This window comes from Gracilinanus agilis, chromosome 4 (genome assembly GCF_016433145.1).
Source record: "Gracilinanus agilis isolate LMUSP501 chromosome 4, AgileGrace, whole genome shotgun sequence".
Lineage (NCBI taxonomy): Eukaryota > Metazoa > Chordata > Mammalia > Didelphimorphia > Didelphidae > Gracilinanus > Gracilinanus agilis.
Genome location: NC_058133.1, coordinates 190111762 through 190128467, shown reverse-complemented (window position 1 = coordinate 190128467; position 16706 = coordinate 190111762). Strand labels below are relative to the sequence as shown.

General features: G+C 43.5%; 1 protein-coding gene across 2 annotated transcripts in view; it reads right to left on the bottom strand.

The window, feature by feature from the left end:
* ACLY (ATP citrate lyase) overlaps nucleotides 1-16706 on the bottom strand; it is a 44776-nt gene extending 28070 nt beyond the window's left edge. The window contains exons 1-13 of one of the 2 annotated variants that reach the window (XM_044677102.1): nucleotides 16545-16706; nucleotides 15533-15655; nucleotides 13851-13913; nucleotides 13011-13201; nucleotides 12225-12304; nucleotides 10168-10298; nucleotides 8905-9023; nucleotides 6979-7115; nucleotides 6428-6489; nucleotides 4734-4851; nucleotides 3476-3630; nucleotides 3140-3230; nucleotides 2203-2232 (exon numbers count right to left, since the gene is read on the bottom strand). In XM_044677102.1, coding sequence (XP_044533037.1) covers nucleotides 2203-2232; nucleotides 3140-3230; nucleotides 3476-3630; nucleotides 4734-4851; nucleotides 6428-6489; nucleotides 6979-7115; nucleotides 8905-9023; nucleotides 10168-10298; nucleotides 12225-12304; nucleotides 13011-13201; nucleotides 13851-13913; nucleotides 15533-15655; nucleotides 16545-16703 — 1459 coding nt within the window. In that variant the 5' untranslated portion in view covers nucleotides 16704-16706. The remainder of the gene's footprint in view (nucleotides 1-2202; nucleotides 2233-3139; nucleotides 3231-3475; nucleotides 3631-4733; nucleotides 4852-6427; nucleotides 6490-6978; nucleotides 7116-8904; nucleotides 9024-10167; nucleotides 10299-12224; nucleotides 12305-13010; nucleotides 13202-13850; nucleotides 13914-15532; nucleotides 15656-16544) is intronic. The other variant, XM_044677103.1, reaches the window with a different exon arrangement.

Genomic DNA, 16706 nt, shown 5'->3' with positions numbered 1-16706 from the left:
ATTAATTTTCCCTGGTCACAGCAGGTATCCAGCAGGAGCTGCCCTCTGGGATCACAGCTACATCAGTTTCTTAAGATTTTAGAGAAGGATCACAGGAGACCATCTGGTCTAAACTCTCTGCTCATTTTAGAGAGGAGGAAACTAAAGGCCATAGGGGGAAGTAAGGGAGCACCAAAGTGATCAGTCTAGACTAATAATAACTTACAGAATTTAAGTTATACCAATGAGAAAAAACACCAGTCATCAATAACCCCTGGGCTCTACCTGCTCCCTCAAACTAGATGGGGCTTTCAAACCCTTTTAGGGTCCTGGGAAACTGGAAATTAACAACTGGACTCCCAAGGGATTAAAGAAAAGCAGATATCCCAGGAAATGCTTCTCATTCCCATCCTATTTCTTAATTTCATGGGAAGAATCAATAGGTTGACTAAAAAAGAAAATCCCTGACCCACTGGCCTTGGAAGCTGGTGTGGACAGCACAACTTGAGGTTCAGGTGGATATGTAATGGAAAAACTGGGCAGAGGAAGGTTAAAGGGGTTCATGGAAGGTTCCAGTATCAGCACTGTGATTACAGAGGTCTAATAACTCCAAAAAGTGACCAAGAAGATAAAACCATGACTACACAGCCTGAGCTCCAGCTCTACCTGTATGAAGACAAACTTGGGATAGGACAGTGTACTTGCCACTGTTCCTGTCCAATGATCAACTTCTCCTCTTGTTTTAGCCCTTCCTACCTGCCTGCCATGATCAAAAATTAATGGGAGGCAGTACAGAAATGGGAGTGGTAGGGACAGGATGACAACTTATTTTAATTTTAAAAGATTATATTTTAGAAAAGGTTCAGGGAACCAGTTAGCAACTTTTTTCTTTTTCTGTCTCTAAGATCCCTGAGAGAAGGTCTAGGGCCTCATAAACTTTAGTAGAGATCCAGGCCTGCAGCTTTTTATATATATACACACACATATATATGTATGTATGTATATATAGTTGTGAATTTAACAATCTATCCATTTGGTCTGAAAATGTTTTCCATGATAATATATATATAACCCAGATCAAATCATCTGCCAGCACAGGGAGAGTTAAAGGAAAAGAGACAAGTTCGATCATATAACTTAGGAAAACTTATGTGGAAATTTGTTATTATGTGCAATTGGTAAAAAATTAAATAAAATTTTAAAAATATATATTAATAACCTATCCTTTTGGATTATTTTCTTAGGGGAAACCCCACTGGTCATATTCACTTGGGGTTTTCTCGAAGAAAAAAAAAAACAAAGAACAAAAAACAACCATGGTTCTAATTACTTGTGTTCTACTTTAAACTCAATGTGACCCAATAGTCAAATTTGGTCTCTATTCCACCCCAACTATCCTCTCTAGAGTGATCTTAATATGGTTAATCTTCGATCTATGGTGATCTTGAAGATGTGAACAAAAATAAATTATACATAGTTCTCAATTATCTGATTTATGTATTAACCAGAGTGTTCAAGACTTAACCAGAGTATTCAGGACTTTATTTGCTCCCTGAAGTTTTTCCCTTCTTAGCTCCTACTCTGAAGGATGGGGAAAGGAAGAAAAATCCAAGAATATCTCTGTTTCTACTTGGAAGCACTGAGAAACCAGGCTAGAGAATGAGGAGGGAAGGTAGGGATAAGAAATATAGATTCTGTAATCATTTTAAGATATAAATGGACATTTGAGATCATTATCTTCTATGGTGTTCACTTAACCAGGTTCCCTTCTTCCTCCAAAGAACACAGATTAGGAGACAGTTGGATGAATTTATCAGCTACCATGATGACCTTATTTCTCCTACCTCTCAATTCTTTCCTGTACATGGAGGAAGGAAAAAAACACAAACCACCAGTCTCAGGCTCCTTTCTCCCTTTAGCAAGAACTGCTTTCATGACCCTAATTCTTAGTTTCCAACCTCCAAACCCTCTCCTCTGGTGCTGCTCACCCAACTCCACCCCAACCAGGGCTGGCCCTGGTCAATCACCCAGTTAGAACAGTTATGTTGTTAACATGCTGAGTGAGGAAGAAGAAAAACAAGACTCAAAGAAGAGAGTGAGGGACAGGAAAGATTCCAGACAACACTGCAAACCCACTAGAGAAGGAAAGGAGGAAAAAAAGCACACAGTAAAATGACCAATTGCTAACAAGGCCACACATTGAGCTAGCAAAGGACATCCTACCTTTCGGGGATCGTGGACTTGGGACTGAATCTGTCAAAGAAAATTACCAAGGCAACTGAGTGACCCATTGAAGACTCCAAAGAGTTCAAAGAGAAGAATGTAGTACAGGAGGGTCACAAGGCAAAAGCAGTTTCCAATAATACCACTGCCATCTTGTCCAGTCAGATTACAGACAGATGGTAGGAAAAACTTGGGAAAAGAACTAAGGAGGAGGTAAACACCTCTCCAACATCGACTCAAAGAATAGGATAGAAGAGGACAATGCAAGCTGAGCTTTCAAAAGATCTAAGGCATGAGTAAACATTGGAGTTCCTTCCTTCAACCCTCCCCACCACCTACACCAGGTTGGGCAGAGAACGGATCTTTTCCAGAGAGAGAGCTAGGTTGTCATTTACCTCACTCATCTGAGTCTGCCACCTTATACCCAGACCCATTCTTAGAACCAGTCACACCAGAAATCCAGAACATCCCACTTCCCACCCAACAACAATCTAACAGTCAGGCAAACCTGGGGTATGAAACCCACACAACTGACAGAATCCAAATCAAGTAGCCAGCTTTCTGTTTTCCACTTAGGAAAGCAAATCAAAGAGGAATTCTGATTTCTATTTTCAATTTATTCTGGCATTTCTACAACCTTGTCTCCTCCTCTGTCTTCCCCTTCATCTACTCCTCCCTTCAGCATAGAATAGGAAAAGGGGGGGAGGGGGGAGCAGTAAAGGGTGTGACAGTGAAAAGAACTATCCTAGAGATGGTTCTGGATCTTAAACCTTCAGTAAAACCAGTTTTAAAGACCACAATTCTCTCTTATTGGTAGCAAACTTCATTCTTCTCTTCTAGATCTCTTTGCCCATACCTCTTTTTCTAGCTCTCTCCTTGGCCTAAAAAATGAGAGTAGAGAATAGGAAAGGCTTCAAAGACTCTTCAGATACTTTACCTTGGGTTGTGGCTGGCTTGGCCTTCTTTGCAGGTGCTACCTCATCAGCCTTAGATTCAGAAAAAGATGCTGTCCTGCTGGGGGCTGGAGTCTAGTGAGAGAGGAAATTTGGGTGGGTCACATCAGTGTCACTGCTGTCCCATGAAGTGTCTCCTCCCCCTCCCCCCGCCCCCCAAAATCAGGCACTGAAGATCACCTGGATAAAAAAGTTAGGCCTCAACCCCAAGAAAATCAGAATGCATTCCACACCCTTCTTCTTATTCTTCCTTGCTTGTAAAATAGTTAAGAAGAAAACAAGCCAAAGAGTTAAAGAAGGAAGAGGAAAATGATATCTACCGAGGAGCTCCCACTGGCATTGAGTAGGAAGTTGGCAGTGTGGGCAGCGGTGGGAGGTTGGTTTGGAATGGGCCGGTATCCCAGGGCCATGCCCACAATGGCAGTCATGTGGGTCTCCGTGCCAAAGACATGGATGGGGATTCCAGTGGTTTTCCCTGGAGCGAAGGAAGAGAGATAGAAGGGGGGGGGTGGGAATCAGAACTATGTCTCATTCCATGGGGGTTTTTCTTCCCACACTGACCAGAACCCACCCAGAACAGACTTTATAAGTGACAGTCTTATTAATACTGGCTGACATGCACATAGTCCTGTAAGAGTTACAGGGTGCTCTTTTTACAGATATTATCATTCATTGCACACAGCAACCTTGCAGGGGTTGTTGGTACTCTAGTGTTTTTGTCCCATCTTACAGACAAGGAAACTGAGGCTCATTAGGAAAGTAACAGGATCACACAGCTAATAAGTAAGAATCTTCCTTCTTTCCAGTATACCAAGATACCCTGTACTGGCTTCACTTTTAAGCAAGCCTAAGTGAGACCAACCATGGATGTATTCTTCCTCTCCTTTGTAGAGAGCAGGAAATAGGGCAAATGGGATAGAACAGTATGAAAAGTCAGCATGTATCCATTTTAGTTTTCTCTAATTGTTTTGCTGGCTAATATTTTCTCTCTCCAATCAACAGTAGTCAACATGATGCTGGCAGGGGTCTTATTTATTTCTGTGGCAACCTGCTAAGGTACTTCCTAGAAGCTCCTACTCTCAGTAAGTGCCCAGGTCACACTGGCTGAATAGATTTCTGTTTGTCATCAGGAATTTTATTTTAGTGTGTTGTGTTGTTTTTTTTTTTATGTAGATTTGCTTAGAATTAATGTAGATTTGTCATAAATTATTTCCAATTGGAAAGGTCATTGTTTCAGGCAGGGCCTGTAACAAAGACTTCCACTCTGCTCTCTAAGGGCTCAGTCAGGTGGATCTAATAGAGATCATTTTATACAAGGGAAGCAAATTTAGTCACGAAATGATGGAAATATGTCTGAGGGGAATGGGTACCAAGAGACAAAACATGAGCACAAAATTGGTGAAGAAAAGACAACAACACAGAATTTCACATCTAGGTAGAAGAATACTGAAAAGGGAAGGAGAAACCCAATATGTGAAAGGTAAGATTTCAGAATTCTCAGTAAAAAAGCATAAGGGGTATTAAAAGAAGCAAGAGAAAAAAAAGGGCCTAAATCCTTCCCATATCCCCAAATCTTACCAACTTCTCCCATCACCCGCAAGCCCTCCTGGTAGTTAGGACCACCCCTTCGAACAAAGATTGTGACCTCGTGCTCCTTCAGGGGGCCCTGATAATCTCGAATTGCCCGAACGATGCCCTGGAAACCAACAAGGGACAGCACATGGTCTAACTCTTACATTGGTAAGACCAAGTTTGAAACAATGATATGAAAACTGTTTTTATAGCCTTCAAATAAGTATTCCTTTTTCAAAGCTTATACATTCATTCTAATGATGCTGCCATTGCTTCAAGTAGCATGGGGGTGGGGATGGGGCATGGAGAGATCCTTCCTTTGAAATGATCTTCAGGATCTGTTTACAAACTACAAAGCCAATCTCATTACATTATAGTCTAATCTTGTTTTTTGACCAAAAAGCAAACAAAAATGGAGAGGAAGGAGATATATGGATAACAAAGGAATGATGAATAAGAAAAACTTAGAAAAACCATATTAGATTGTTAAAGAACCTTAGAAAATAATTAAGGGGGCAGCTAGAAAGCTCAGTGGATTGAGATCCAGGCCTAGAGAAGGGAGGTCCTGGGTTCAAATCTGAACCCAAAACTTCCTAGCTATGTGACCCTGGGCAAGTCACTTAACTCCAACTACCTATCCCATATGGATCTTCTACCTTGGAATCCAATACTCAGCATCAATTCTAAGACAGAAAGTAAAGGGTTAAAAAAAAGGCAACCAAATCTAATGCTGGCAGGATGGTGGAAAAGCAATTATACTCATTGATGATGTTGGAACTGCAAACTTCAAGAATCTTTTTGGAGGGCAATTTGGCTTGCAGTAAAATTATTTAAATAATTGTTGAGAAGTTATCAAAAAAAACAAAAGTGGGAGGAGGGGCCATCTGTTCAAAGATTTTCACAGAAGCATTATATGTAATTGCAAAAAACCAACACAATAAAAAGACCTGGAAGCAACCTAAATATCTAAGAGGTGAAATTATGGTGGGTTAATGGGATAAAATATACTGCAATATAGTTAAGATTGCCAAATATGAGAATACAAATAAAATATGAAAGAAGCCATAATGAAATAATAAAAAGTGGGAGGGGAAAAAAGGGCAGAAATTAGAAGAATGGGTTATAAAACCAATGACCATTTATAAGGAAAAAAAAATCAATGAAAATGAATGGGCAAAGAATCCTAATGGGATGAAGAGGGAGTGACTGAAATGTTATGGTATTTTATGGCCTGAAATTAATTTAACTATGCACAGTTACTAAGTAAATTTCATCATCTGAAGTGATTTTAGAATATTAAGTTCTAATAAAGCATCCAGTAAAAAACCAAAGCAAATGATTTAGGATAACTGAAACCAATGAACAACCAGCCATCGAGGACTTTTCACCAATTTCACTAGAAGCCAGACCTGTGGCCCTCTTTATCCCATGGCCTTCTATGTGACTAATGGGAAAACTGAAACCTAGTTATTCAGCAACTTTCTCAGCTGGGTCCCCAGCAGCCCATCTCCCAAAGAAGATTCTCTGACCAAACTCTCTTGCCTTTTGTGGTCCTTGCTTCCTTAGACCATAGGACCACATTTGAACCATCTTCTACCCCTCCAGCCTGCAGACAAGACCCTGAGCCCGGTCCCAATCTCTGATCAGTATACACACCTACCTTTCCTCCCAGTCACCCCTCCTCCCCAGAAACCACTTACCTTGAAGGTGGCAGCAACATTCGTGAAGTTTGCAATGCTGCCTCCAATGATGAGTATTTTGCCTAAATGGGGGTGGGGGTTAAAAAAGAGTTAAGTTTTGGGACACTGATTGGCATGTGCCAGGCCAACCCCAGAAAAAGAAGAAAGCGGACAAAATCCTGGTCTGTCATCTAGGGGTAGGAGGGCCTCCCACACATTCACCACTCTCTGAAGCATGGACTGGGTACACATTTGCTGAATGAAATCAGGCTACTGATTACCATCCTTTTCTCCAATCCCTCAGTCCTAGAGTTATAAATCAATCTCTCTCTCTCTTTCTCATTCCAAACTATGGACAATTCCTAAACTATTATTTTTAGTGTAAAAGACTCCTCTCTTTAACCAAGTCTAGTATAACCAGGTCTACACGCCAAGTGCAGCGGGCAGGAAAGTCAGCTGGTAATTACAAGTGGGCCATGTTTGCAATACGGAAACCAGAGGGTGGGGCTCAGGCCCAGGGGCAGGTGGGGAAGGAGGCTGTCTTTGGAGGAGGGAGGGGAGAAATGTCTCACCTTGAGGGTGCTTCTCCCGAGTCATGAGGGAGAGAATGGTCTTGGCATAGTCATAGGTTTGCTGCTCGCTGGGAGCTCCCGAGTACTCCCCATAATTAGCCAGCTCATCTACACCCCCTAAATCACAGATTGTGTCACTGTGAAAAGGGTGATTGGGGGAGGAGGAGAAGAGAGGTTAGAGTTCACTCTTAGTTATCCATCCACCAATGGACCAACTAGCATTTACCAAATGACCACTTCGTTCCAGTTGCAAGATGGTTCTTGCCCTGGAGCAGTGATTCCCAAAGTGGACGCCACCACCCCCTGGTGGGTGCTGCAGTGATCCAGGGAAGGCGGTGATGGCCACAGGCGCATTTATCTTTCCTATTAATTGCTATTAAAATTTTTAAAAAATTAATTTCCAGGGGGCTAAGTAACATTTTTTTCTGGAAAGGGGGTGGTAGGCCAAAAAAGTTTGGGAACCACTGGCCTAGAGGAACATACATTCTACTGAAGGGAGCCAGCAGATATAGGAGAGCAGTTAGCCCAGCAACCTGGGGCCAAACGTTAATCATGGGTTATCTCACCTATAGATAAGATGCCCCACAGGCAGAGGGCCAAAGAGTCAGAAAGACCAGAGCTCAAATTCCACCAGAAATATACACTACCTAAGTGACCTTAGGGCAAATCACCACAAAATGAGAGGGTTGGTCTCAGGCTGATATCTAAGACTCCTTTCAGGTGGAAGGCTGGTGGTAGGCTCTTATGAACCAACAGTTGATGCTATTTAAACCAAGTGAAGTAACAAGCATGGATATTTGCACAGTGCCTTAAAGTCACTTTAAAGACAATAGGTGGGGGCAGCTAGGTGGCTTAGTGGACTGAGAGACAGATCCAGAGCCAGAAAATCCTGGGTTCAAATCTGATTTCAGACACCTCCTAGCTATGTGACCCTGGGCAAGTCACTTCACCCCCATTTCCTAATTCTTACTCCTCTTCTGCCTTGGAACTAATACAAGGTATTAATTTCAAGACAGAATGGTAAGGGTTTAAAAAAAAAAAAAAGATAGGTGGTACAACAGACAGAAACCAAGGCCTGGAGCCCAGAGGTCTTCAACACTTCCTAGTTGTGTGGCCCTGGGCCAGGCACTTAACCCACAACTGCCTAGCTCTTGGCCTTCTCAAGAGTTGCCACAAAAACAAAAAGGGCTTAAAAAAAGCTTCTCATCTGAGCCTCAAAACAACTTGTTGTGGTAGCTGCTACAAGTATGATTCCCCATTTTACAGCTAAAAAAACTGAGGCTTAGAGTAGTGAAGTATGGTCACATAGATAATGACCATCAAAAGCAAGATCTGAACTCTTGAGCCTTCCTGACTCATGGCCAGTAAAGTACCACAATTCTTAACATAGTAGCTCCCTAGACTAGCTCCTTAGTCCTCCCAGAATACTGGCAGGAAGGGAAGGGAATACTGGCAGGAAGGGAAGGGAAGGGAAGGGGGTGTGGAAGCAGCTCCCATAGAGATGAATGGTTGTTTCAGACTTTTACAGATTGACATTCTCTTTCTGAGCCAATCCCCTGCCTGCGGCATATTTCACTCCATGTCCAAGAAGATAGTTTGGTGCCTTTTCCTAGCTTCTGGCTTTAAAAATAAATAATGCATAAATTCTATGAGTCATGGGCCCTTTCCCATGAGAACTCAAGAGAACTCAAAAGTACTTCTGGAGAGTACTGTTGTTCCCCTTCTCCCCCCCCAAGTGCAACTAGACCAACACAGGCACTCTAAGATATCTGTCATGGGTCATAAGGAGACAGAACAGAACTCAGAATTTAGAGCAAGTGTTCTCATTTGCTGCTTCTAGCCCCTTCCCTTTTGAGAGCACTGGGTGGGAGCAGAGATTGGTCACAAAGAAAAACACCCTCCTTCCTACCATACCCCACCATTCACCTGTATACAACAGAGGCACCACCTCCAGCCACCATCGTCCAAATCCTTCCCTTGGGATTAAGCAAAGTCAGCTTCAAGCTTGCCCCACTTTTGGCATCTAAGTCAGCAATGTAGGCTTCCTGGGGATATCACAAAATGAATGAATGAATGGTCTCCTGGCCTGGGCAATCTGACCACAGATGACTTACTCCCCTCCTCCCAGGCAATCTTTCTCCCCAGATTGGAAGAAAATCCAAACACCTCCCTCTCTCAAGAGACACTTGGTACAAGGTCACTAAGTTGACTTTGGCAGGAGGAGATGGGGTGGGGCCCCCTATTTCTGAGACAAGCTTTCTAGAAGAGAACATTATGCCCTCAAAATCACCATCCTCAGCATATCGTCACCCCTCCTTAGGGATCTCTTGGCCAAATCTACCAGCTCTCCTTCCTGCTGCCTTGATTTCTCCTCCTGACCATATGTCTAGGACAGAACTCTCCTCTTAATTCTTGGTCCTTTCCCTGTTTTGGGGGGTTTTTTTTTTTTTGCTTTTTTTTTTCTACCTTCTACTAACACCGCCCATCCATTGTTCTCCCCAATGCCCCAACCTCCAGAAAGCTCTATTCTCAACACCGGACTCTTCCCTCAACCTAGATGACCTTAAAATAATGCCTGATCTCAGGGTAAAGATTTTTCAAAGGACAGGGGTGGCAAGGGGCCAATTTACATTCAGAAGGAGCAGCCAGACAAAGCTGCCTTCTGATTCAGCTCAGGGGAAAATGGTTGGAGGCAGCAATGAGTAGAAGCCAACTAATCAAGTTAAGAGCCTGAACCTAGGGAGGTAGATTGAGGGAAATATCTAAATGGATTTTTGGCTAGGAAACAGAGGATGCAGACATCCATCTCCTACCCCCACCTCTGTCTGAGGGGGTTTTAAGAAAATTAAATCAAACTTGTCATTCCTTTCTTGGCAGAGACCAGAGACTTCCAGGGGAGTCTGAGCTCCAGCTATCTATCTCCCTTGATGAAGGGCAGGGAATGACAGACTCCCCTAGGTTCTACTCCCAGCTCTGTTCCCCTTACTCTCACCCCCTCCATTCTCCTTTCCAAGTCTCCATCATCTAGAAGATTCCCTTAATAACCAAGTCCCTTCCCTGAGTCCAGCCTGGTCTTGAGCAACAGAACTGTAGGGGATAAGTGGGAAGGATGGGAGGGAGATAAGAGAGGGAGACAGAGGGTATGTACACAAGTATAGGAGAGGAAGGGAGGGGTTGGAGAGTTTCTACCTCTGGATAAGCTTCCCGCCCAAAGGGGGGAGGAAATTCCAGGTCTCCCCATTTCACTTTGCAGATGTAGTCAGCTGTGGCATCAATCTTGGCAGCAAGGTCAAGGATATAGACACCATCCTTTGTCACAACTGGGGAAAGAAAAGTAAGAGTTGGGTAGAAGTCCACCTCAGAGCCCTTGGGAGACCAGTGCGCCCTCCCCCCTTCTCTTGTGCCCCCTGTGGTTCCCCCTCATAGTCACCCCCCATTTTCAGAGGACTTAATCTGATGGACCCCCAAAAGCACACAGGCTGGATTCCAAGGAAAGCAGGCTTCTGGATAATAAGATCTGTTGTTTCATTTTTAATCAGTCTGGAAGGCTGGTTTATTATTCCCTTAAGAGTTCAGTCTTCCTACTGATATAGCATGGGCTTTCAAAGCAAGGTTCTTTTTCCTGCTTTAACATAAATACCAAACTTATCCCTTGTTCTCTGTTCCCCTCCCCCCACCCAAAGGTGCAATTGTGTTATGGCAGAACACTTCTTCAGGTACACTCATTAGCATCTCTGAACATAGCAAGCATTCTTAACCTGGAGTCAGAGAACTTGTTTCCTTTTTAAAAATATTATGATTGCTGCATTTCAATATAATTGGTTTCCTTTGCAATTGTTTGTATTTTGTTGGATGGATTTAAAAATATTGTTCTGAGAAAGGGTCCAAAGACTTCATCGGACCACCAGAAGAATTCAGGCCAACAACAACAAAAAGCTTTAACTGTTAACTATGAGTTTTTAAACCCATAACTTGAAGCTAGAAGGAACCACTAATACAACCTCTACATTTCCCATGAGACAACTGAGGCACAGAGGCAAAAGTAATTTATCCAAGACTTCAAAGTCAAGTAACTGGGAGAGATAGGATTTGAATGCAACTTCTGAGATTCTAAATCAGGCTTACTTTCCACAGTACACCCAGCCTTGGGTCTCCTGACAGGGAAAAACCAGTTCTAAGTGAGGGAATTGCCCGGTTTTCCTTTTTTAGAGGACAGAACCAAGCTAAGCCCCTTCCCCCCTTCTCCCAACTGTCAAGGTCAATTTAATTCTGGCTCAGTAAAAATCCACATCTTCCTCCCCCTTCCCAAGGTCCATTTAGATAATTAAGTTGGCTTTAGATTTCCCCTTCCACCCATTAAGAGGAATGCCAGATCAGCCATGCTAAGAACAAATGATTTTATTTCCTGGCTTTCTGGACTTTGTACCAAGAAGCTGCAGACAAAAGCACCTCAATCTCACTCCTTCCCCATTCCAGGCTGCCAAACCAATGGCCTTTTCACAGCCTGACTCACTTGCTCATCTTGAAGTGTGTCAATGATTTACTAACTCACTGAGAAAAGTGTTAGTGTCTGTTCTGGGACAGGAAGGGAAGGGAAAGAAGGTATCTGGGGACACAGAACTAAGAGAAGGAAGTCAGTTCTGAAGGCACAAAGGTTAAGTAACTTATTCAAGGCCATACAATCAAGAAAGTGGTCAGCTATCTTGGCAGGAAGACACTGACCTGAAGGCAACAAGAGGGACTCATTAGATGTCAACAATTTCCCCCAAAGCTAGGCATTCAAAGTGTGGAAAGGGTTAGAAAAATCAGCATCCTTAGAGCAACAGTGTCAACTTGAGAGGGATAGGACCAAAGGTTCTCAATATATATAAAAAAATTTGGGGGGGGAGGTAGAATCACAGACCCCTTCAGCCAGCTGGTAAAGCTTATGGATCCCCTTCTCAGAACAATGTTTTTAAATGCATGACATAAAATCCAGGAGTACAAAGAAAACTAGTTACACTAAAATAAAATGAACATATTTGAAAAGCAAATTCATTAGACACATGATTAAGAACCCCACAATGGAATAGACTCTGACTAGCCAACCTGGAGACTGAAGAATCCCTTTCCTTCCTCCCTAACTCCTCTCAATAAACACCTGTCACCAAGAGCAGCTACTATGGCAAAATCTAACAGGAAGGTGAGGATACCCCATCCACTTCCTCCTCTCTCCCCATCCCTCCCACGTGGGAGATTCAAGTTACCCAGGGGGTTGATCTCAAGGTAGGTGAAGTAGAGGTCTTCATAGAGGTGGAAAAGGCCTGAAATAAAGCTGGCCAAGATCCTGAGTAGAAAGAAGCAATCATTCATTAGAGTAGCTGTCTCAGCTTGGAGGGAGGGGAGGAGAGTGGGGCAAAAGAGACAGACACACTCTCAAACACTGTCAGTTTTAATGCCCCAAAGCTTAGACCCAGCTCAATGCTGTCTGATCCCTGCAGAATCATTCATCTTGGAGGCTATGTCTGTCTTAACACCTGTCCTTGGGGCACTGAGGCAGAAAGATGCTGTCAGGGAAGGAGGGGGCATAACTGGCAGAGGGGAACAGATGAGATGAATATTTTTCTCTTTGACTCAGTCCTCTCCAGGCAGGAAGACAGCTTCTGTCTGCATTGGATTTTAGCTGTTTGTCACCTCTCACTGCCCCATAAAGGGCCCACAGAGAGAGCTTGGAGAGGGAAATGCATAGAAAGTCTTGTTTTTTGTCTGCTTCCCAAGAGCATTTAGCATCCTAGGTAAAAAATGTACTGACTACATCATCACCACCACCATATTCTTTGTCCTATGTTCCCCAGCCCTCCTCTCTCAAGCCCCATAGTAAATCTAGGCACTGGGGTCACACTAATGTCACTGGAGATTGGGGATATCTCTGATTAAAAATAGGGCCTCCTTCCCATATCACCCAAGCTGGATGCCCTACTTCTCCCTAGGATTATTATCCCGCCTCTCCCCTCACTACCCTAGACAAATTCATTCCTTTGCCCACACTCAACTCTTTCTTGCTCTCAGGGGCATGAACCAGCAGATGTTGCTTGATGTTATCAGGATGTAGTTTCTCATTTATTCCAACCAGCAGCTTCTGGGCTTTGGTGTCAACATCCCCAACGTCCATACCACCCTCATGATGAAATAGGATATAGTCCCCTTCTCGTGTGGCATAGATGCATATGTAGAATTCTTCAGCCTGGAAGAATGGGCAGATAATTAGGCAGGAAAAACCCTGGAGAACCAGGGAAGGCAAGAACTGCAGGGGCTGGGCCTATTCTCTGTATGACACCAAAACTGCCACTAGTCTCATTTTTAGAGGGGGGAGGGGTGAATGTGAATATATATAGAAGGTTGGCTTAACATCTTTGCCTCCAAGACTGCAATTACCTTGAGTCACACCGGGATCTATTGTGGTCCTAATTCTTCATGCTAGACAATGGGAAGTCCACTTTGTCATCTAGCCTTAGTTCCTCCCATCTGGTAAGTTTTACCCATTTCCTCCTCCCCCTTGCAACCCCTTAACCCACTTCTCCAGGCTTAGATTCCCACTCCAACAGCTTCTATCAATTTGATTTTTCCTTTAGACATCTTGCAAATCAACAAAAACAAGGGAACAATAGGATTGGGGGAGAGAAGAACACCAGGGGATGTTCAATACAAGCAGGTATTTTGTAGGTATATTGTAGGTGCTTCTATCTGTAGAAATTGTCACCCTTTTTAGAGGGGCCCCCTCGTGGGTTTTTTACTTTTTGTGTCTGTATCCTTGGTTCTTAGCCATACGTTCAGTAAATGCTTATTGAATGATTGATGAATAAATGTTAGTGGATGGACAGGTTGATACACACCTGAGTGTGGGCAACAAAGGGTTCGATGAGGAAGTTCTTAAGGATTCCCTTGGCCTTGGCAATCTATGGAAAAAAAAAAGACAAAAAGGCAGAAGCTAAATATGTAGCCAACCGTATCTTGGAAGGTAAGAATAGTATCTCTCTTGGCTCCTTCCTATTTAGGAGGTCAGAACCATAAGATAGAACCCACCCCTGGGATTCCAACCCACAAGAGGGACAAGTGTATCTGAGCTAAGGAGTCCTTCCTAGATTATCACACTTCCCTTATCTCCACACAGACCAGATCTTACATCAGGCAAACATCGAGGGAGGTTCCCCCCCCACACCCCCAAGCAGTGAAGTTCCCAAGGAGGGAGGCTATGTGAGCCTTTCATGACTTTTCTACAATGCCTCTGAAGAATAGCCTATAAAGACTGGCTCCTCCTCTATCCAGTCCCTAAAACAGGGGAGTAGGGAGAAGGAAGAAGAGAGTCTATTAGGGTAAATAAGGAGCCAACTTGCTGCCCAAGGGTAGGAAGGGGACAAGATGAGGACATAGAAGTCATGTGAGGTAATACACAAGGGAGGGAGGAAGATGAGATAAATCAGGACACTTGAAAAGCTTTTTGACACAGAACCTCCTGAGGAGTTAAGGGGAACTACACAAAACTAATCAGTCTGATTGAGGCATTGGCAGAGACTGTTCCCTCCATCAGACACAGCTTATCCCCTTGTCCCTGACTTAATTTCATGCGTCATTGCTGAGTCAGGGACCCAGACGGTGATCTATCACAACTCCCGCCTAGCCAGACAGCCCAGATGCACCCCCCCCCCCCCCCGACCCCATGGAAGTGGGGGGAGTGAGGGAAGATGACAGCATCCCCAAGGATGTGCTATTTCCCCTCTACCAAAACACGAACACACCCAGGCTTCACTCCTCAAAGGCAAGGACAAGAGGCCGGGGAAGAAAAAGCCACAACTTTCTCTATTAGTTTCCCATCTGAAACTCTGGGAAATACAATGCTTATCTCTACCTGTATTCTTCCCTCCCCAAACCCTATCTCTGAGACACCTCCCTCCTTCCTTAACGGACATCAGATACAAAAAAATATATAATCACTGCACATTAGGGCTTCATGTAGTCCTGCCACAGCAAAATCAGTTTTATGGGGAAAATACCACTAGGGAAGTTATTCCAAATGCTAGGAAAGAGAATGAGAAACTTAAGTTTTTTAACATAAATCTCTGATTTGTTAATTATCCCTTTCTTCCCTAGGGGAAAGGTGATAGGGGAGAGGTAGTTCTAGGCATCTCACATAGGTTTGTAATCTACAGTCAAAATGAGCTCTTCATAAAGCCTATCTCCACAGGTAGCTTTATCTACCCTGCTTATCAGGACACTGTTCTGCCTAATATTCATATCAATGGAGGATATCTGTGGCAGGAATTTCACAAATGATCACTACTAGCTGAAACCTGGATGTATTCGAGAATTACATCCAGGTGCTATGCTTAACTATACCATAATGGAAAGGCTGATATTAGATGGCCAGGAAAAACTCAAGGACCCCTCTACATATATTGCAATCACTTCCCAAGTAGTTGGGTAATCCAGGCCTAAGTAAATACGGCCCAAGTGCTAACTTGTGTGTCCCAATCTTGGGTTCCCCTAAAGAGTTCATTCTCTCTCCTTCAAGACTCACCGTAATCTCTTTTCCAAGCCTGGTCTTAAGCCAGGATTTGACACCATCTAAATTGAGGTTGACACCAACCAGGCCTAGCTTCCCTCGACGTTTGATCAGCTGATCTGGCTTGACCACCAATTGCTAGAAGAAGGAAATGGAGAAAGGGGGGGAAAAAAGGTATTTATTAAGCACCTACTCTATGCCAGGCCCTGTGCTAAACATTTTACAAATATTATCTCATTTGATGCTCATAATCACTCTAGGAAGGTAAGTGCTACCATAATCCCCACTTTTACAAAGTGAGGAAATTGAGGGAAGTAGAAGCTAAGTGATTTGTCCAGAGTTACACAGCTAATATCTAAGACTGGATTTGGACTCAGGTCTTCCTGAATCCAGGTCCAGCATTCTATCCCCTGTACCATCTAGATGTCTCATTATGAGAAAATAGAGATATTGGGCCCAAAAGATCTTAGATTCTCCCCTCTACTTATCCCAATCTTGTATATCTCAAGACCCAGCTTGAATTCCCAGTCCTACCAGGTATCTTCTCAACTGCTCCATTCTAACATTATACTTGGCTTGTTAGTCATCTTGATTCTCTTTGTTCTCTTCAAGGCTCAGCTCAAATGATATCTCCTTCAAAAGGGCCTTCCATATCCCCTCAGCTATTTATTCCTCCTCTGTCTTGCCCACCCTCACCAACATCACTATGTCTGTATTTTGTACATATATATTCTACACCTATATATTTATTGAAATATTGTATCCCCCCAGAATCTAGGATCCCTGAGGATGAAGACTATCATTTTTGGTTTTGTATCTGCAACCCAAAATAAACAGCCAGCTTATTAGATTTGTTAGTCCAGACTGGCCTTGCCCTTTCTGACCACAGTACCCATGGATGGAGCTAAGCATAAACCATTATTTAATCATTCCATGTGTCAGTCAAGTTTCCATAACAAGATTGCTTTCCTATCCCACAGGCCACTGGCCTCCCATCCCCAATATGGAGATCCAGTAGGCAGCTGACCTGGCTAATGAGCCAGGGGTGGTCCTGCAGGAGATGGGACCAGTCGGTGTCAGGGGTGACACGGGCATACTTGAATCGGTTCTGGATTGCCGACGTGGTACAGATGTATTTGTAGAGAAGTTCCTTTCCCGTCTGTTCCGAGATCGCCTTGGCTGACATGGC